This window comes from Sceloporus occidentalis, unplaced genomic scaffold (genome assembly GCF_023333645.1).
Source record: "Sceloporus occidentalis isolate IW3139 unplaced genomic scaffold, rSceOcc1.0.p SCAF_4, whole genome shotgun sequence".
NCBI classification, from domain to species: domain Eukaryota; kingdom Metazoa; phylum Chordata; class Lepidosauria; order Squamata; family Phrynosomatidae; genus Sceloporus; species Sceloporus occidentalis.
The window spans coordinates 75,499,810-75,521,920 of NW_028316984.1; the positions used below are offsets into that span (position 1 = coordinate 75,499,810).

Below are 22,111 nucleotides of genomic sequence, written 5' to 3' on the forward strand. Positions count from 1 at the left end.
AAGATGGTCCTCAGTGAACAGAGGAATTCTAACGGATTGGCAGACTAGGGCTACATCTGCACTGCAGAAATAATCCAGGTCGACACTACTTTAATTGTCATGGCTCAGTGCTCTGAAATTCTGGGAAATGTAGGTTTCTGAGACATTCAGCCTTCTCTGTCAGAGAGCTCTGGTGCCACAACAAACTACAAATCCCAGATTCTGTAGTATTGAACCGTGGCAATTAAAATGATATCAACCTGGATTCTTTCGACAGTGCGGATGCAGCCTAGGTCAGTATAGGAAAAAAATATCCTGGATACCAGAAGTGATTCAGAACATATTTATCCCATAATCGTTATGTTGGCAGGTAGAGAGCCCATCAGGCATCATGAACTTAATGGCTAGAGAGCTATATTTTTCAAAAATGTTTCCAGTCAGTTAATGAAACATGTATGAGGATGTTGGGCATCAGTCCAAGCCATGTTACCCTACTCTTGTGCAAAATTGTACAGCTTTCCAGTATATCCTGATAACATTCAGGATTGTGATTATCTTCCACTGTAATATTCTTTTTGTACATTGCCCTCCGGCAGAAAGAAAAAAAACTTTTTATTTTTTAATTGTCTCAAAACAGAGAGGCTGAAAACTTAATATGTGCTGATTTGCCTAGCAAGGAAAGAATTGATTTTATTATCCTTAGTGAATGGAAGCTTTGGGGTATCTTTTAAAAAAACACATTCTGCTTTGTGTAGGAATCATTTTGAAGTAATAGAGTTGTGAATATCTTCTAGTTGTCAAGGTCATCTTCTCTTTATTTCTTCTTGTGTCTTAGGATCTTGTGATACTCTTATTTTTCTGACTCTGGAATGTCTGCAATCATCTGAAGTTGAAGCTTTCTCACTTTGAACCAGTTCACTTTTGGATTTGAATACTGTATGTGTAGCGATGAATATATTTCAAATTATTTGCAGCAGTGATACTTGGTTAATAGTCTAACCTTAGGCTTATTGCACAGTTAGAATTGGCATGCATTCCAATGCTATTTTATGCCAGAAATGAAAACTTGAAAAAATATAGACACTGTCTCCCCACTGGTCCCAGCTCTGTCTTTCTCAAGAAGCAAAGTCTTCTACATTTAAATTACCACCCAGTATTTCCATTTTGTGTCAGACAGGGCAACACACACTTTAAATGTTAAGCAGCTGACAAGGAGAGAATAAGAAGGAATTGGAAGGATGGCTATAATTGTGTACCCAGCACAATGTGCATTTAAATAATAGCCATCATGCAAAGCAAGTCAGACAGCCACACTGTAGGTCACCTGCTGTAAAAATCATTTAAAAACCCAGTAAATCATTGCATGAAAATAAGGCACTTTTGCATGTGCTGTGATGTTTATTTCCTAATGTGTTCCTCAACCATTCTTTTGCATTTTGGAGCAGTTGGATATCCAGTGGAAAATGTCAGAATATTGTATCATTGGTTCGGCATTGTAAAGTATCATTCTTGAATTCTTTCTCTGAAGTAGCTTTTTCCATATTTTCTTTTACCATAATCAGATTTTGCTCTTGCAGGGATTGTGTCAGTGGCACTAATGGCAGCATTACCTTTGCTAGTGGCATAGTCTTGCTAGAGCAATAATTTGCTTTGAGTTTCCAATTAAAATCTATGTCACTGTTTCAGTGGTCCTCCAGCATAATTACCATCTCTTGGTGGGGTCACCTGAATCTAAAGCATCAGTAGAAAAGACACTCAGCCTCAGTTTTTTCCCCGTTTTCTTGGGCACAGGGCTGCATTTTCTTCATTTGTTTTCACTGTCCAACCTACATTTTCTCTTCACTGTATCTTAAAATATGATAATGCCTGACCTGTCAGAACTGCCCCTCTTATTTCCATGTAGGACAAAAACAATTACACTCATCTGTCCACATTTGCGGCTTTGACTTAAGAATTTGATTATTCATGGATTTTATTAATATGTTATCTCTAGGAATATCTAGGTCCTCCAGCACAACTCTGTGGTCAACTTTAACCAAAATTCACACCAAAGGACCTTGAGATTCCCAGATAGAACACTCCACTAGGCACTTGTAGCTCCTTCAGCGCAATTCTATGGTTGGTGTCAGATGTTGACCACAGAGTTGCACTGGCGTACCTAGAGATTCCTAGAGAGATGTTCTCTCAGGTAAAAACATAGTGTTTTTGTTATTTGCAGTTTTTCCACATTCACAGGGATCCTGTGACCCTAACCCCAGCAAATGTGGAGGGACGAGTCTATTATTTGTCCACAGAATAACTGGACATGGAAATTGCCATTTGGAAATCAATGGGAGAACAGTTCACTCTTCCAAGACAATGTGCTGCTGACCTGAGAATGCTGTCATTCTTCATAAAAGGAATGTCAGGCCCTTTATAGATGGGCACCCTAGTACGTAATCTGTATGTACTAGGGTTGCCTGGGGGCGTCTCTTTCAGGCGCCCCCAACCCTAGTATGTACAGGGTACATACCAAATGGTGGCGCCCATTCTACATGGGCGCCATCATTATGACATCACGGCCATTTTGGAGCTCCTTCTGGGTTTTGTGTCATTGGCGCAGCCTTTACAAAGGAGAAAGGGGCCGAGTGGCCCCTTTCTCCCTTTCCCCGCTGTGCCAGGGTGACCTTGGGACTTGAAGCCCCAAGGACACCCCTTTCCAGGCCATGGGAAGCGGCCTTTTGCCGCTTCCCTGCGGCCTGGAAAAGCGGCGGATTGGGGCCTCAGGGCTGCCGCTGTGGCAGATGAGGCCCCAATCCATCGGGGAAAGGAGCGGGTACAGGCCGCCCCAAATGGGCGGTCTGTAAAGCGCCTCAGATTCCACCATGAGACTGTTTAATTAGAACACCAGATTTTAGTTGTCTGCTTCATTTATTTAGGCTTAGTCAAAGCAATGGTTCCCTATATCATCACAGGTGTCAACTAAAATAACACAATAGGGACAATTATATTATCACCGTTATTGCCGCTGTGAATAGTTAGTTGATTTTTAAACTGCAAAAACTTGCCACAGATAGTTCAGTTGCATTTTCATAGTTGTTTGGCTCAATTTAAGCCCCTCACCTTTTGATCCATGCATATACCTGCTGTATGTGAATGTTACACATTAATCTGGTGAAGATGGCTCTAGTCATGAATGCTTATGAAACAATAAATCTTTTTCTCTTTAAAATGCTTCAGATCACTCTGTTTTCATTGTGAGTGCTTAGAGCATGTGATGTTCCTTATAACATTGACACTTAAAATGCAGTCAGTAACACATTATCCCTGTAGGACAAGGTTGGCCTTGGGATAGATAAAATAGTCAATTGTCCCAGTTACCAAGATGAAGGGAGCACCAAAATGAGCTTGGTGGCTTGACCTTTGTTGATTGTATTGTCTGTAGTGAGCTAGGGGCAAAAACAAATAGCTGTGTTTTCTGCCCTTTTTCAGAGCTGCAAAATGAATGTCTACCAAGTGGCTTCAAAGTATGCTTCTTTTTCAATATCTAGTTTGATGATGTTTTCTTTTTAAAAAATCCACAGTCTTGAAAAGTGTTTCACATAGCTACATCTCTGTAACAATGTCTCATCCACCAATCTACTGTAAGAGCCTCACAGCTAGCCCCAATTTGGCCATATCCAGGTTATTGCAGAGCAATCAGGGCTGTACCCACCTACTTTACTTTAGCTGGACACTGCAAGGATGTCATCTGCAGGGACCTCCCAATGACCCCTAGTGGTCCCTGCTGGTTCCTGTCACATTTTGGGGAAATAATTCTGACCTAGGCAGTGACCGAATGTCATAAGGCAGGTTTATGACATCATTAATTACTAACAGGATGCCAGCCAATATTCTTGACTACAGTTTGAGTCTCCCTTATCCAAAATGCTTGGGACCAGATTTTGTTTCGTTTTTTTAATTTTGGAATATTTGCATATACATAATGACATATCTTAAGAGATGAGACCCCACTCTAAAGATGAAATTCATTTACTGTATATGTTGTATAAACCTTATACACATAGCCTGGACGTAATTTTATACACAATATTTTTAATAATTTTGTGCACGAAACAAAGTTTGTACATTGAACTGTCAGAAAACAAAGGTGTCATTATGTCAGCCACTTATGTGGAAAGTTTTGGATTTTGGAATATTCCAGTTAAGGGAGATTCAACCTGTACAATGTTTTGAAGCTCTGATTAAAAATAAAAGCCATAATAAAACTCTAATTTCAGCCAGTATTGGCAACCATTGTAAGTACTGCAAACATTATCAGCCTTTTTAGTCTAACTTGGATACACAGCAAAAAGGTTTATGGAAGATGTTGTCAAAGGTGCCGCTTGCCAGAGAGTGCTCTTTATCTTATGGTCAATGGTACTGGATACAAAGGCAGAGACACAGAGGTTTAGCAAGCTGCCACCTAGTGAGCTGGTGGCGGTTTTAAGAGATATGTGAACAAGGCTTTTCTCAGCTCACACATCTCCCTTTTCACCCACCCCCATTCCACTGCATTAGCTGAACTCAGTCAGCAATGTCCACAGTTTTTGGAACCAGATTTTGTTTCCTCATTTCTGTTTGGGATGGTGGCCATGGAACTAACCTACAACATTTTCACTCTTGCAGGCTGCCAAACGAGTGATCTTGCTATCAGGAACTCCTGCCATGTCACGCCCGGCTGAGCTGTATACACAGATGGCAGCTGTCAGGCCATCCTTCTTCTCTCAATTCCATGCCTTTGGGCTCCGCTACTGTGATGCTAAGCAGGTAATTGTGGGCTATTCCTGGCAAAGTGGGAACGAGGGAATTATTCTTTGGAAATAATAGTACTGAATGCATGCTGGGAAGCATTCTGTGCTCTGCATAGATCATGGGGAAGCAACACCATTCCATTTACCATCTCCTCTTATTGAGGTTTTGCCCTTTGAAAGAGCAGATCTTCCACAGCAGCAATTGGTCATAGCTTCTTGACAGAGCACGTGCTTTGAATGTGTTAAGATCCTAGATTTGTTTCCCAGCAGTTGAAAAAGTACCATTTGAGCAACAGGGATGGGGCAGACCTCGGCCTGAGGCCTTGGCAAGATGCTGCCTCTCCTGCAAGATGACACTGACCTAGGTGGTTAAGGATCTAATTTAGTATAAAGTGTATCTTCTTCCATTTAAAAGTGATTGTGTCCAGTGGGAGCTTGGTACTTCCAGACAGAACTGATGGATAATCATCTGAGGTTGCAGGAGTGATGACTGTGTGGTCCTCCAGATGATGTTGGACTATAGTTGCTGTCAGCCCTAGCCAGATTAGGCAATGATGAAAGATGATGGGAGTCACACCTTGCTGTCCCTTTCTGGGATAAATGTGGCCCTGGAGTTCCTGTGTAAACCTTGTGGACTTATTCACCTGTAATTGTTACAGGTGTATAACCCTGTGAAAGGTTCACCTTAGGGTCACCATATGTCAGAAATGACTTGAAGGCACATGACACACATATACACACACAATTGTTACATGCCTTTTTAAAAATGCTTGGTGTGTGTGAAGGTGTAGGTAGAATCATGTGGCATATAATTGAGTAGCATCTGAGAATGAGTAGGGAGGACATAGGAACAGAATGAGTTCTCACTGCCATTGTTGTATTTTTGTAAATTGGGTTTGACCTTCAGGTCTTGGACAACATCTTGCTTTTATCCTAAATGTCTTCTTAATAGTGTCTGTAAGGGTCATTCAGTTTTGTTTCATTATTAATCACCCACCTTCACAAAGCAGCTGAATTTCACAGGTCCTTTCCATAGCCCCTAAGGCGATTTTACTAGTTATTAAGCTGTTGAATGAGAAAAGCAGCTGTAATAATTGTATTTTTCTTCACATCTCTCTCCCTCCCCCCTCTGTGTTCTGTGCTTTAACATGACATATTATCCAAATCTTCCTAATTGCAGAAAGTGCATTAATGTTTCATGTCAAGATTATTTGTGACTTTGCTATTTGTATGTAGACGTGAGACTAGGGAGTGAACAGGGTGAAAAGAAGTGAGTGTAGCTTTGCTTTGCTCTTCCTCTTAACCTTCAGGGATTGGAACAAAAGGGAGAATTATGGCAACCATTAATGTATATTTCTATTCTGTATTACCATACTCTCCCTGTCCTCTGCGCCCCCTCCCCACCATTGTCAATATGTAGGAATAGCTAAATTTACTAATAGGAAAGATACATGAGGTCATTCACCCCATTGGTCACGGTACATGTGCCTCCACTTGGTAAAGCAATTTTTTTCAGCCGAGAAGACAACTAGACTGGGTAGGAAGTTGAGGATAGAAGGGAGCCACACATTATAGAAGCACATATGTTCCTCCAAAACGTCCCTGCAGGCTAAAGACAGAAGGCTAGGATGCAAGGTCTTAGTCTTTCCAGGATCTAAGAATACTTACCACAAATGTCCCTTGTCAATCTTCTTTTGAACCATGGATCCTAACTGCTGGAAGAGGGGGAATGGCAAATGAGAACTGGTAGATAAAAGGAATGTTTAAGATTATTCTTTTTTACATGCTAATTTTTCCCTATGCTTGCATTAATATTACAAGCCAAATATAATGTTTGGAGCTCTGTTTCTGTTTTATAATAATTAATTGAACTTCACAGTGTTCAAAAAGATGGTATAAAAATTGGTCCGGGATCCATAAGGATAGAAATTGGTGTAATAAAAGTGATATGCTCCTAACAGGAATAGTATTGTCTTGGTTAAACAAAAAATCCTCACAGCTCAACACCTCTATGTAAAATATATTTCACTTAAAAGGAATTGATTTATTTTGTGGCAGAAAGCCACAAATCTCTGGCAAATGCAATAAGCAAAGATATGGAATTTTTATATTGGTTTACAATCCAACTTCTTGGCACTTCTTGCTCATAAAAAATGCAACAAATCTAGTGTCACCTGGTTAATTTATGAGCCAAATTTTGCAAAAAGAGGTGCTCTAGAGCCATTTTTCAAGCAGTTGATGTTGTTAGTGAGTGTTAAAAGATGAAAATGTACACTTAGATTGGACAGATGCTCAGTTGGGAAATATTCAAAAGCTTCTCTTAAAGGTATATCCAAATTACAGTTGAGAGCAGGCAGGGATGCAGCTTCTTGGCTTCCAAGTTCATTGTGTTGCTGTCCCTCAGAGTCAAGGAATGTGTGTTTTGAACAGTTGTAGTTTACAAGGCTATTGGATATTCCTGGTATTGAGTCTTTGGGACTCAATTTGAATCAGAGTTGGCAATGAGGCTGAGAATAGGCTATCATTCCACAGCTGCGCAGAGCAGCACAGAATGTATGCTCCTTGGTACAGAATGTCATTTTCTGTGGATTTCTGCATTCATTAAAGTGAAAGTTCTTATGGCCCTAAAGATACCCTTGGCCATGTATAGGCTAAGCCTGCCAAAATCAGAAAGGCCCCAAAGAAGAGTGAACTAGCTGTTGTGGCAGGGTTTCAGAAGCCTACAGCACATGGACCTAGCCTCTGACTAACAAAAGAAGTCTTACCAGTGGGAACAACATGAAGTGAAACAATATGGGAGAGAACCTTCTCAGTTAAGGTTCCCTAATTGGGGAATGCTCACCTCTTGGACAACTTACTGGTACCAACATTGGTTTCCTTTTGGAGCCAAGCCATTCAAAATAGTTTTTAATTTAATTTCTAATTTACTTCCAAGCATCTATGATTTTGAATGGTTGTAGCTTTTAAAGTTATTTCAACTGGATATTTTTTTAATGTTTTTAATTTGTTTAAATTATTTGTTTAAAGTATTAATGGTTTTAATCTAAACGTGTGTGTGTGTGTGTGTATGCACACACACATATACATACACACACACATACATACATATATAAACATGCTGTATGCCACATTGTGATCCTCAGTTGATAGAAGTGTTTTAATAAAACAGTAAATGTATAGAATGAATTGTGCAAAACAGGGTAGGTTGGATTGGCAAGAAGACAAATACTAAATAATAGAGAGCAATGTGGAATACTGATCACCACTCAGAAGCTCCACCTCCAACAGTTATGTAGACTAAGTCTTACCATAAAAAAAAAATCCAAATAATGCAATCTGTCTTATTCCAAGTGTATAAATGCACACTATAAACATAGCTCTTGCAATGGCTTTGATAATGATATATTTACACTACAGATGATGATAGTCTCTACTTTCTGCTGATTTCAGCGGCCTTGGGGATGGGATTATTCTGGATCATCCAATCTTGGAGAGCTGAAACTTCTTCTGGAAGAGTCTATCATGATCCGCCGACTGAAATCCAATGTACTTTCCCAACTCCCTGCAAAGCAGCGCAAAGTGGTTGTGGTGGCTCCTGAAGGCATTAATGCAAGAACAAAGGCTGAGCTGGCAGCAGCTGCAAAGGAAATGGCAAAGGGTTACAAAAATGTAAGTTGGAACTATTGTTGGGCATGAATATAATAACATTCAGTTATAATGCTAAATCACACTTTGTGAAGCCAGAGCATGGTGGATGGGTATGTCTAAACCTACATCAGCTTATAAAACCTAGTTTGTAAAGGGACGCCTGGCCACAATGTCAAACCACAGTTTGAAGCTGGTTTGCAAACTATTGTTTCTGTTAAGGGTGTTGCCTAGCTCAAGAGGCTACTTCCCTGCAGAGACAGGAGTGGCTGTAGGACTTGCTAGAGCTGTGCACTGAAAAGACAAGAAATCAAAAGCAGGCTATTTCTCTCCTGTATATTTGGAAGCTCAAGATGGTATGGACTCTTAATTATGACCGGCATGTGCCATTGTTTGTTGTGATGTCTGAATGGAGTTTCTATTTGCTTTGGTCTAGTTACACTGTGTACAGATGGATGGCTATGATTTTGCTTCTGCCTCAGATGCCTGAAAGGGACCATTTAGGAACCAATATTGGCTGCACAATTTATAGGGTTGGCTTTGCATTCACAGTATGCGTGTGTCTTCAGTTGGGAGTATAGATAGTAAAGTTCTGTCAGAGAGCAGATACTTGGATTAAAATTTAGGTATTCCCCAGCAAAGGGCAGAATCCTTTTGGCTAGGCCCATTTCAAACATTGTTCAAAATCAAGCTTTCGTAAAATCTACACTTTTGGAGTAGAACTAGAGCCAGTTACAGCTTATTCATACATCAGTTTGTGTATGGTAGATGTATTTCTCACATTTGCACACGTTATTTTTATAAGTACCCCAAAATATGTAATGTATGAACTAGTCCATATCTGCCTTTCACAGCTGGTCTCTGCTAGATATAGAATTAAAATGGAGGAATAAACAGGGAGGAATAAAAACACGCAAGAATAAAAAAATAAAAGAACATTATATTTATCCAAATGGGGTGAAAAATCTTTTGTGCTACACCTGTATAAAGTTCCAAACACCTCTTTTGTTTTTGGTGTTGTTTCTCAGTTCTGCCCAAAAGAAACTCTCCAGGAAAATATTATCAAAAAAAATCCTATGACACCTACTTATATAAATTGTAGACTTTATTCAAGATAAGGCTGTGCAGTTATGATAACAAAACACCTGCCATGTATTGGCTTGGCATTCTTTTGAATTGAGTTTAGTGTTGGGCATTATGGTGATTTTTTTGGCCATGGGAAGTTAAATGGGGATAATGTCAGGAAGTTGGGGCTACCATCCTAGTCGGTGGCAGATAACTGTTACAAGTGTATGCCCGATGGTTGGTCAGAGGCCTTTCACAAATTTTCTTGTAAGCCCTGCATGCAAACAAAACCCCACCAGCTTAATGGGAGGATAATTTGGGTTTAGGCATTTCATAGTGTTGTGTTTTAAATATACTGACAGTACTCTGTAGGTATCCTGATCTTGAACTGATTGATAAAGCAGACATTCTGCAACTACCTTCACTCAGATGGGGGATGGGTCAGGCTGATAATTCATTTCTGTTGGACTGAGGGGATTATACAAAATCAAAAACTTTCAGCAAATGAAAAAATGTTCATTAAAAAGGTATGGTTAGTTTTTCTTACCCTATGAACTACTAGCACCATTCCTGCAGACATCACTGACATCTCCCTCACCCCAATAATGTGTTTGCAGAAACAAGAAGAGAAAGAAGCTCTTATTCTCTTTTACAACAGGACTGCACAAGCCAAAATCCACTGTATCATGTAAGTTGCTTTTTTGGAGTACAATGTGATATCCCTGACTACTGGGAAGGAAGTTGCATGATAGATCTGCAGCAAAGTCAATTAATTAAAACACTTGAGCAGTGGCAACAGTATTGAACCAGCCTTGTGAATTTGTTAAAGATGTTTCAGAATAAGATGCTAGCTCTGTCTGCTCTCATTTATTTTTAATTTAATATTTATGAACTACCTTTTTATATGGTGATGCACAGATCTTCAAAAGAAAAGAATAGATTATTCAGATAGTAGTATATTGACCCAATTTTTTGTAGTATGTTTACTGCACTTGTCAAAAGTTCTTCTCTTTATATTCTTAGCAACCAATCTGTAGTCTATGTGATCTCAAGCATGTGAAAAGTTGACCCTAGGAGTTGAGATTTGACTGTATAACTCATTTCTCAGACATGATTAAAAGTTAAGAACCACTAATTTAGCATGTTACACATAGATTGTTTCTAGAACAAGTAATATTTGTGTATGGTTTTTCCCCTCCCTTTCTCTAACTACAGAGAATATATCCTAGACTTACTGGAAAGTGGAAGAGAGAAATTTTTGGTATTTGCTCACCACAAACTGGTTTTGGATGCTGTCACTGAGGAGCTGGAGAAAAAGGTAAACAGTTGCATTTACTATATTTACTCTTCAGGGCTTGGGGATCTTGACAAGTTCTTTTAAGGCTGACATAATAATGAAGGTTCCTGTCACCTGGTCATGTTGGTTAGTAGAACCTTTCCATACATGTTCAGATGGCTGTCTCATTTTACAACTTCCTCAACCCACTTAATACAAATTTGTTATAGGAATACATAACATTGAACTAAACCAAGCAGCATCAGGAGGATTTATAGACATTAAAAACAGTCTTCCAGAGGTCAGATCTTATATTTTGAATTATTGCCATGACATGAATTAAAAGTTTTAAAAGGCTGAATGGTTAGAACAAACAGGTATGAAAAACAACCTTTATAAAGTTATGAAGAAGGGGTACAAATCATACAGCTCTCTGGATGTTTTTGGACTGCTACTCCCAGCAATCTTCACCATTGGCTATTATGGCTAGGGCTGCTGAAACTTGCAGCCCAACAATATCTGGAAGATGTATATGCCTACTGTAAATCTATAACTGCTCTAAATCATATCTAATGCAATCAGAAAAGAAATATGAGAACAGTGAAAAGGTACATTTAAAATGTCTTTATTAGCACTTTTTAAACTGAATAACCACTTGAAATAAATTCTGGAAGGTAGTTGGCTAGTAGTTGGCTAGTATCTGATGTTCTTTCTGTTGCCTGTTTTATTGAACCATTTCCTGTATTGCTATGTGTTTTATTTGTATTATCCTATCATTTCTTAGATTGTACGCCATAGGCAGGTTTACGCTTTTATATTTGTTGTTTTTATGTACAGCGCTGCACAAATCTACAGTGCTATATAAATAATAATAATAATAATAATAATAATAATAATAACAACAATTTGTTACCAATCAAGATTCATGGCTGTTTGTTGCTGACTTTATTGCTCCCTGACTGAGATTTTTGTCTCCAGTACCTTCTGGGCTTTGAAAAAATTGTGCTTCCTCCAAAGCTTGAGAGATGAGACTAGAGATGACTCTCCAACCATATCTCTGTTTGTGCTAAGGAATCACTTAGGGTATTAAAAAGCAGGTATATGGCAGGAGATGCTCTTCACATATACAACAACGCACATCATAAGTCCTTCCTGTATTGCATAACTCAGTGAGGGGAACTTTTGGGTCTGGTTGGCAAAATCAGAAAATGTTTGTTTCAGTACTGGATTGAATGTCTGCATTTGTCAGTTGCAGCATAGATCAATTGAAGAATTACATTATCTCTCACAAGTGGTGAGGAGAAGGGTTAGATGAGGTCAGTCTATAAGCAGGCCAAAGTGTCAGTATGTAGTACCCCTTAATAACAAGGAAAGCTGAACCTGTCATCAAAGAGAATCTGAAGTAAACTATTAACCAGCCAACAAATGGTTATTGGGATCATTTATGGTTCAGATATAAGTGAAAATAAAATAAATCTGGTCTTATCCAACACCTGGAAATAAGGCCATAAAGAAAGTTTCTGTGAACATCTTGAATATACTTGGAAGAAAGGAAGGACACAAATGTAGTAAGTAAAAGTAAACAACAGCTTAGAAAGTTAACTACCATATATATTCAACTATCAGTCGACCTCATGTATAAGTCGAGGGCAGGTTTTGGGGTCAAAAGTATTTGATCCATGGATAAATCGAGATTAAAACTCAGGGGCATGTAACAAAGGATCTAAAGGATGAAGCAAAGGTAAATGCCAAAAAATTTACAAAATTCCAGCAGGCATAACTAAGGTCACACTAAATGCTGGGTGGATGAGGGAGCCAGTGCTTCTAGGACAGATAACACTCTTGCCTTAGGGTTTTTTGGGGTTAATTTTGACTAAAATTTCTAGATTTATACATGAGTATACAGAGATCTCAAAGCATCGAGTGCATCCCCTCTGTAGAAATAATGCTGTTTTACACCACTTTAACTACCATGAGCCCATCCTACAGAATCCTGGGATTTGTAGTTTTGTGAGGCCCCAGCACTCTTTGGCAGAGAAGGTTAAAGATCATGTAAAACTATAAATGCCAGTGGTCCATAGGATGGAGCTACAGTGCTTAAAGTGGTGTCAAAGTGCATTCTTTCTACAGTGTAGATGCACCCTTAGTTTGGTTGTGAAACTCCTCTCCCCCCAGCTGGGTAATCATATAGGACTAACCCCAATGAGAGTTTACCCCATTTCTTCAACTTCCCTTTCAGCACATTGGGTACATTCGTGTTGATGGTTCCACACCCTCAGCTGAGCGTCAGTCTCTCTGCCAGGATTTTCAGTTCTCTGAGAAGCTTTCTGTGGCCGTTCTCTCCTTAACAGCTGCTAACATGGGGCTTACTCTCTCATCTGCTGATTTGGTTGTGTTTGCAGAATTATTCTGGAATCCTGGGGTAAGACATCTTATGTTATTGGTGGGCACTGGGCTGATGACTGATCCTAAGGGTGAGAGCATATGTGGGTGTTGCGGTGTAGTTTGTCAAACCCTGCTTTAAACTCTTCCTCCTATCTTTAGTCCTCTAAAATTTCAACTGGGCACAGTCTAGAAAAATCAAAAATAATTTAAGTTCCATTCAGCTAAATTTAGGGGGGATACAGACGGGCAGCTCCATTCCACCCCTCTTTACTCCTTGTCGCTCCTAAAAAGAAGCCGCTCTGGGGGCTTCTTGTTAGGGAGTGTGTCGGTGCTGCGCCAACCGCACCACACAGCACTGACACACTCCCTAATAAGAAGCCCCCAGAGCGGCTTCTTTTTAGAATCGCCATAATTGTGCTCGCACGCCCTGACACCGCTGTTTCCAACTAGTGCCGTTTGGGCACGTGGATGCCCACGCATCATCGTCACGCGGTCTGTGGACGGAGCCGCAGCAAGATGGCACACGGGCACCACTATTAGGGGTGGGCACGTATGGACGCCCAGCCCTACGGAGCCCTTAAATCAGCCCCAGGACAGCGCTTTTTGCCTGTATCGGGCCATAGTTATGACGTCTTCTTGACTATGTCCAGTGTCTTCAGTTTTATAATTGTATGAAATAGGTTAGGTGAGAAGGAGGGTGGAGTGCCATAGGAGCTTCCCAGTGCCACAAAAATCTGTGAAAGAGGCAGAACTTGAGTTCAGCTCTCCCAGAATAAAGGGCACCATTCCCATCCTGAAATATACCTTCCTGAAAAGGAAGATGGAAAAAGTCTGATAGAATGACTTTTCCCCCAATAGAATAATTATGTGAGCAGTTTCTTACATTAATATATTCTAGATTTGAATTATTTTCAATTTTCCTGTATCAGAAGCAAAATTCAGAAAAGCTTTAAAGAAACCTCTTGTACGCTATAAAACATTCAGCTGTTTTGCCATTCCTTAGTCATTCCCTCTAATAATAAAAACAGGAGTATAAGATGTAGATGGCTAACCCATTTCAGATGTGTTTTGATCTTGTGAATACTTACTTGCTTTCTTAGGCTCAGTTTCCCCTTTAAGAAATGGGAATAGCAGTACTTCAGCCGTCGATTTTCCCAAGTTTATTAATTTTTGTCTGCAACTTGGCATGAGAAGCCAATCAGCCCTGAACTGCGTAATGAATCATTGGTTGATTGTTGAGCCTTATAGCAATAGCAATAACTCTGCTCCATTGTATTATTTATTTTATATGTTTGGTTTTTCAATTCAGGTTTTGATTCAAGCAGAGGATCGGGCACATCGAATTGGGCAAACGAGTTCTGTGAGCATCCACTATTTAGTAGCAAAAGGCACAGCTGATGATTATTTATGGTAGGAGGTGGAAAATATTACATTATTGTCTCAAGTATCCAATATGTAATTTGTAAATGGGAAAGGGGTTAGAGCGCAGTAGGAAACAGTACAGACATGACACCTGGTTGCTTATAGCATGAAACAAGAAATGATCTCTGTATATCACATCAGTGGCATTTGATTTTCCTTGACCTTTCATTTTGCAGTTTTTATGCAGGTTTTAGTGATGACACTTAGCCAGCCCCCCCCCCCCCCCAAATAGAGGATCTGAAGCTCTAATGAGTTAAGTTAGAAGCTGAAATCTCTGTTCTGCAACTTCTCTGATGCCTCTTCAGCAATACGCATGAATGATCCAAAAAGGAAGATCAGGCGCAGCCAGGGCTGTGTAGATCAGCTTGTGAGGAGGAGCTTATCTGGGTTCTGCCATGGTGACACTGGGAAGTAGTTCATATTCACTGAGACAGACATTTATTTCCCTCTCAAATCTTGAGTTTCAGGTTTTGAAAAATAATCATCATTGCCTCACAAGGAAGAAGCTGACATATTGCCTATACATGAAAGAGAGCTAGTGACAGTCATTTCCCTATTTTACTTGTAAATCACCACCACAAAATAATTAGTACAAGTGTGGAAATATTGTGCTGTTTGATGGGGTTGGGAAGGGTGGTAGCATCCACCACCACCACCCTTTTTTTTTTTTTTTGCTCTGCTGTCTTTCTCCATTGGGCCATGCAAGCAATTGCAGCATTTGGATAGAGGAAGGCTTGTTTTGCACCCTGACATACAGTCTTCTCTTGCAAATAAGTAATATTCTGTCTTATCTTGTGGTTTGATATGCTCTGTTAATTGCTAGTCTGCTGACTTGGACACCTTTCATATGGTTTACTGTCAGCTAGTGCCTGATTTAGATGTAAATGTTTCTCTCTTTCTTGTTCTTAAAATTTTATATGTTGCTTTTGCCAAGCATTATTTCTTCTCTGTGATCTGTTAGCTATCTTATATAATCCCTCAGACTTAGAAACTTGCACTATTTCAAGCTATAATCATTGTTACACCAATGTGGTTAGCTGAATATATGTAATTTTTGCATACTTGTCAAATCCACAATTTTTTAAACTTTTTTCATATTCACTGTAGTTTTTCCTCAGCATTCCCTATCATTTTACCCTTGTTTCTAGTACATAAACGGTTTCATAGAATCATAGAATCATACTTTCTATACTCTATACATGTTTCACTCTATACATGTTTATTTTCTAAATTTGTAAGCTACTTTTCCATCAAATACTGCTCAAGGGAATATGTTAAACCATGCAGCAATCTGTTTTCAAATAATGTTGTATATTCTTTCTCCCTGTTTTTGACCAAGTTATGCTATCAAATGACAGCCTGCATGGATTATAGAACCTGGAGTTGGTTAAGCAGAATCCATGCTTCAGTTCCACTTCTTACAGCTTATCCTCCTCCCACACTGAGTACTGAGGTTGACCAGCATGCAGGCAGCTTATTCCCTTAGTTGTAACTGCCCCTATTGATCACATTATTTTTTTCTCTGCCTGCAACATAGCCACTGATTACTTTTCAGCCACTTCAGTTGTTCATTCAGATCCCAGAAGTTTTTCCAGACTTGTAGTGTCTTCTTAAATGGCACAAGGCCTTTAAAACCAGATTTCTTCCCTCTTGTAAGGAAACCATTTCTGTTATTTCTCATAACCCCCTTTTGGGACCCTACATGTCTATCCAATGCGATATGCCCTTACTATTTGTTGTCAGCTGCCTTTGCTTTGATCTCGACCCTTGGCGACCCTACGGATGAGACATTTCTAGCCCCCCCCCTCCTTTACTGCTCTGCCCAGCTCCTGCAAACCTATATTCGTGGTCTCTTTAATAAAGTCCATCCATCTAAGCATGTGGCCTTCCTTTCTTTCTAGTTCCTTCTACTTTTCCCAACATTATTGTTTTTTCCAACGATTCATGCCTTCTCATGATGTGTCCAAAGTATGAAAGTCTAAGTTTTTTCATCTTGACTTCTAGGGATATTTCTGGCTTGATCTGCTCTAGGATCCATTTGTTTGTCCTTTGGCTATCCATGGGATCCTAAGCTGTCTTCTCCAGCACCACATCTCAGATGAGTTGATTTTCCTCCTATCTTCTTTCTTAACTGTCCAGTTCTCACATCCATACATGGTAATAGGGAATACAATGGCTTATATGATTCTGACTTTTGTGCTGAGTTGTATGTCTTTGCATTTTTGGATCTTTTCTAGTTCTTTCATAGCTGCTCTCCCCATTCTTAATCTTCTTCTGATTTCCTGGCTGCAGTCCTCGTTTCGATCAATGTTTGATCCTAGATATGAGAATTCTTTTACTATTTCTATTTCCTCATTGTCTAGTTTGACTGTGTGTATGTTCCCTGTGCTCATTATTTTTATTTTCTTTATGTTCAACAGTAAGCCTGCCTTTTCACTTTCTTCTTTGATCTTCCTTTGTAGTTGTTTCAGGTCTGTGAGGTTTTCTGCTAGTATTACGGTGTTGTCCGTATATCTCAGATTATTGATATTTCTTCCTTCTATTTTTGCTCCTCCCTCTGCCATGTCCAAGCCTGCTTTCCTTACAATATGTCCTGCATATAAGCTGAATAGGTAGGGTGATAGGATGCAGTCCCTTTGCCAATTGGGAACCATTCTGATTCTGACTCCTTTGCCAATTGGGAACCATTCTGATTCTCCATGTTCTGTTCTGACAGTAGCCTCTTGTCCTGAGTACAGATTCCTCATCAGGATTATCAGATGTGTCGACACTCCCATGTCTTTAAGGGCATTCCATAGCCTTTCATGATCTATGCAGCCAAAGGTTTTGCTATATTCGGTAAAGCACATGCTTTTTTTTTTTTTTGGAACTCCCTGCTGCACTCCAATTAGTCATTGTATATTTGCAATGTGATTCCTAATGCCTCTTCCTTTCCTGAGCCCTGCTTGGACCTCTGCGATTTCTCTCTCTATGTATGGTTGGAATCTATGTTGCAGTATTTTGAGCATAATTTTGCTTGCATGTGAGATTAGTGCTATGGTTCTATAGTTGCTACAGTCTCTTGTGCCTCCTTTTTATGGATGGGGATGTATATTGATCTTTTCCAGTCTGTTAGCCATCATTTCCCCCCTATCTGTTGACATGTGTTGGTTAGCACTAGAGTTGACTCTGTCAATGTGGATTGCAGCAGTTATATTGGAATATCATCTGTTCCTGGGGACTTGTTTTTTTTTTGCCATTTCTTTTCAAGGGCTTGAAGGATTTACACTTTTGTAGTCATACATGCCAGCATTTCCAGAACTGTGGGAATTCTTAGAAGGGTTTCAAATCCTGATGGTCATGACGGCACTTCCTGTATTTCCATTGCTCAAAACTAGATAGTCCAGAGATTGTTTTTTATGTACATAAAAAGTCTGGCCCTGTTTCCTCTCCAGCTGCACTCTGGCATTTGCTGTCTTCTTCACCTTTTATGCCAACTATTCCAAAGTCATGGGGAAATAATGGGAGTCGGGATAAAAACAGAAGGAAATCAAATGGAAAGGTTGGACTGAGTATCAAAAGAAATCTAGGACTGCCCTGAAGGGAGGACTGCCCTGAAGGGACAGAGCCCTCCCTCCATGGCCAACTGTCATTGTCCAGCCTGGAGGGAGTGAGGGGGCGGGTCCAATCACCATTGGGACTGCCCTGAAGGGACAGAGCCCTCCCTCCACAGCCAACTGTCATCGTCCAGCCTGGAGGGAGTGAGGGGGTAGGTAGGGGCTAATTTTGTATTGCAATTTTTATTGTACACCGCTATGATCATTGCAGAATAGCGGTCTATAAATAAAACATATTATTATTATTATTATTATTATTATTATTATTATTATTTGGAAAATTATATATTCTGTATTGTGTTGGAGTGTGGATCAAGATTAATGACATCCCAACCCCCGATCTGTATGATCTATGCCCTCAAATAGGGTATTAGAATAGGAGAAGCTATCAGCCATATAATATCCTGAATCTATCAGGTTATAGCTCACAAACATTATCAAGACAGATACCTATTTGAAAAAAATGCCCTTTTATCTGATTTTGTATCTGAAATGGTCATATCCTTCACTAGGCCCATGATTCAAGAAAAGATCAAAGTTCTAGGTGAAGCTGGACTTTCTGAAGCCAAGTTCTCTGAAACATCTGAAGCCAAAGATTACTACTTCTACAAGGTAACTACTTGGATTTTTTTGTATGCTCCATTTATCAAATCTAAATCCTGGAGACAGTTGATCTTCTCCTGTGTTCTTAAGGAGCAACCATGAAGGTTACACTTTAGAGAAAAAAGAAAAACAACTGTAGAGATAAAACATATATGAATGGAAAAGTTATGATAGTAAAGGACCTTATTAAAATAAACAGATTTAATTTTAATTGGGGTCTGTGGCTATGCTTTGATTAATGGGTTACTGTGGAGTAGCTCCATTCTTTGCTTTAAAGAAGTCTGTCACTTGTGTCATTTGTTCTTTTAATCTTCTCCTCCAACTTGGTTGCGGTAGAAGAAAGTGGTTAAATACCTTAATGATGTCTTCCATGTCATTTCATCTTGTTATCTTTATCACTGAAATTGTTATTCCATCCCTTATGGATTAGTGGAGATGTTCTGTCTGGTTGTTCTTTAATAACAAATGTTTTTTTCAAGATTTTTCCTTTGATTTCTTTTTAGGACCCAAAGCAGCAGACTATCATAAACCTTTTCCAGAGAACTTTCTCAAGTGATGCAGATGATTTTGATGAAGCCCTGCTTGTGGAAGCAGTGGATGCATGTGAAGTTGCTGGACAGCAAGTGGCATCAAGTGAAACAGAAAGAAACTTCTTTCCAGCAAGCCCATGCAAGAAACGGCGTATTGATGACTTTTTTTGCAGGCAGTAATGTCACAGAAAATTATGCTTACTTTTTATTTTGTAAGATAGTATTTAATGGGAACGAATCAGTGAATATCTGGGTCAAATAAAACTAGTATCATTTTTTTGGCATGGATTCTTGAATCTTGCAGAGAAAATGTATTTTTACAGAAAAAAGGAATCTCTGATCCTAAATAGATGTAGTCTAGGTCTATGCATATTTATTTGGAGGCAGTTCCACTGAGTTTAATAGGATTAACACCTAGGTAAGAGTTATTAAGATAGCAACCCACTTTCCATTATGTCTTCGCAAAATAATCCAAATTCCATTATGTCTAACTTTGCATAAGATAAACTGCTGAAAACACACCTCTAGATAGAAGGCATTCAAGAACTGCAGAGTTCTGTGGAAACGTTAGTATGAAATAAAGGGGTTTTTTTGCCTGGTCTAGACCATGCATTCAAGGGAAAAGAGGTGGGCATTTATTTTCTGTTATTTTTTGGAACCATAGAATCTTAGAGTTGAAAAGCACCCCAAGTCCAACCCCTTGTCATGCACATTCACAGTTCAAGCACTCCTGAAAGATGCCCATCCAAGTTCTGCCTAAAAACCTCCAAAGAGGGAGAACCCTACCCCCAAGCAGTCTATTCCTCTGTTGAATAGCTCATACAGTAAAGAAAATCATCCTAAGGTGGAATTTCTGAAATTTCGTGGAATAGGTGGAATTTCTTTTCTGGTTATTTATATAGCAATATCAACTACATTTCTATACCACTTATTACTGCACTTAAGCACTCCCTGATTTACAAAGCGTAAGCTATTTATCTCCAACAAGCTGGGTACTCATTTTAGTGACTTAGGGGTTTGACAGACTTTCCCTTTTAGCACCGGATTGGGGCAACTACATGCCACAGCCCTGATTCTCACCTTTCCATGGCGCAAAAAGGAGCCACAAAAAGCGGCTCCTTTTTGTGCCCCGGAAAGGATGCTATAGCTGTCGGCACACAGCTTTTCTGTGCTCCTTTGACACTACGTCATGTAGATGCAGAGGAGCGCCATGATGCCGGCTGTGTGGTGTGGCGTGCGGTGCCACGCCAACCTGGGGGCAGATTTGGGTCATGCATCATGTGGACGCTACGCCCCGACTCCGCCTCCATGTCGGCCTTAATGGCTGGTCTGTACAGTCCCTTACAGAGGGATGCAAGGCTGAATAGACCCTCGAGCCCTGCCTAGGATTGAACTCACAATCTTGTGGCTATGAATAGCTGCAGTACCGGTATTTAACCACTATGCTACCAGGGCTCCTGTTGAATCCACTGGTTTGTGTTCTAGCCTCTGAAACAACAATAACAATAAAACAAAACAAAAAACCAAGCTTGCTCCATCTTCTAAATGATATCCTTGAGATATTTAAAGATGGTTATCTCAGCCTTTTTTTCTCCAAGTTTAACATACCCACCACCCTCTAAACTCCTCTGGATTTGTAGATCACTGATAACAGCTCACAATGCTGATAACAATCCAATGAGAACTTTAATTTAAAACATTTTTAAACCACTTCTCAATATTCTCCAAGCTAAGCACATCGAGCTCCCTAAATAGTTCCTCATAAGTTCCTTTGATCATCTTGGCCACCTTTATCTGAACACAGTGCAGCTTGTCAATATCTGTTTTGAATGGTGGTGACTAGAACTGGACACAGACTTCAAGGTGAGGTTGGACCAAAGCAGAATGGAGTGGGACTGCTACTTTCCTTGATCTGAACACTATTCACACTATGGACTCACATTCACCTTGTGGCCTACTTAGGGGCAAAGCAGAGGGACAGGGAGGAGTGGCCAGAAGCCACTCCCAGTCTGATCATCCTGGAGCCATGGCAAACGTACGCTGTGGCCCCAAGGGCATCTCCTGCTGCGGTCCCAAAACGAGCAGAAAAGATCCACTCCTGGGACTGATTTTGGGCTGCCCTAGACTTCCGGGCACTCCAGGGGCATGAGTAATTTAACAACTGCTCCCCTGGAGCAGCTGGAAGCTGACCCCATCTTCCCATCTGTTTCGAGCCTAAGATTCCTAGATCCTTTTTACTGCTTTCAAGTGAGGTGTCACATATCCTGTGTTTGTGTATTTCATTTCCCCTCTAACTGGGCATTTTTGTAACTATCCAGATAAACATGTTGACCTAAATCCAATTGATAGTTCTAATTCAGAGTAAATTTATTGAATCGATTGCTGAATTAAATCATACTTAAATCCCACTGAATCATAAAGTATACTCAAGCTGGAACTAAAAAGGACTGCCTCTGAAGTCAGTGTGGAAATTTCAGTTGATGCAAAATCCAGCTGCCCAAATGTTAGGGCAGAAAAAACAAAAACCTAACATTTGAACTAGGTGGACTGTTTACCATGCCTTTTTGGACCTAGTTCAAAATGCTGTGTTAATCTTTAAGAACGTAAACGGTTTGGAGGACAGATTACTTTAAGGACTGTCACCATCTGTCTGTCTGCCTCTCTCCCTCACCTAGGAGAGGTGAGCAAGAACGTCATTCATAGCTGATTGTTAAATGTCTTCAAGTTGATTCTGATTTGTTGTGACACTGTCATAGGTCTTTCTTGGCAGTATTAGAGGGGCTTTGCCATTGCTTCCATCTAAAAATGATCTCCCACTGTGTTGCTATGGTTTAGTGA

The 22,111-nt window shown here is 39.9% G+C and overlaps 1 protein-coding gene across 2 annotated transcripts in view; it reads left to right on the forward strand.

The window, feature by feature from the left end:
• The window catches only part of LOC149314005 (SNF2 related chromatin remodeling annealing helicase 1-like), a 51,828-nt gene extending 32,280 nt beyond the window's left edge, over positions 1 to 19,548 (forward strand). For both annotated transcript variants that reach the window (XM_089520356.1, XM_089520355.1), the window contains exons 10-17: positions 4,627 to 4,767; positions 8,202 to 8,420; positions 10,079 to 10,149; positions 10,677 to 10,779; positions 12,977 to 13,159; positions 14,432 to 14,532; positions 18,653 to 18,752; positions 19,247 to 19,548. In XM_089520356.1, coding sequence (XP_089376482.1) covers positions 4,627 to 4,767; positions 8,202 to 8,420; positions 10,079 to 10,149; positions 10,677 to 10,779; positions 12,977 to 13,159; positions 14,432 to 14,532; positions 18,653 to 18,752; positions 19,247 to 19,453 — 1,125 coding nt within the window. In that variant the 3' untranslated portion in view covers positions 19,454 to 19,548. The remainder of the gene's footprint in view (positions 1 to 4,626; positions 4,768 to 8,201; positions 8,421 to 10,078; positions 10,150 to 10,676; positions 10,780 to 12,976; positions 13,160 to 14,431; positions 14,533 to 18,652; positions 18,753 to 19,246) is intronic.
• Positions 19,549 to 22,111: the final 2,563 nt, after the last annotated feature.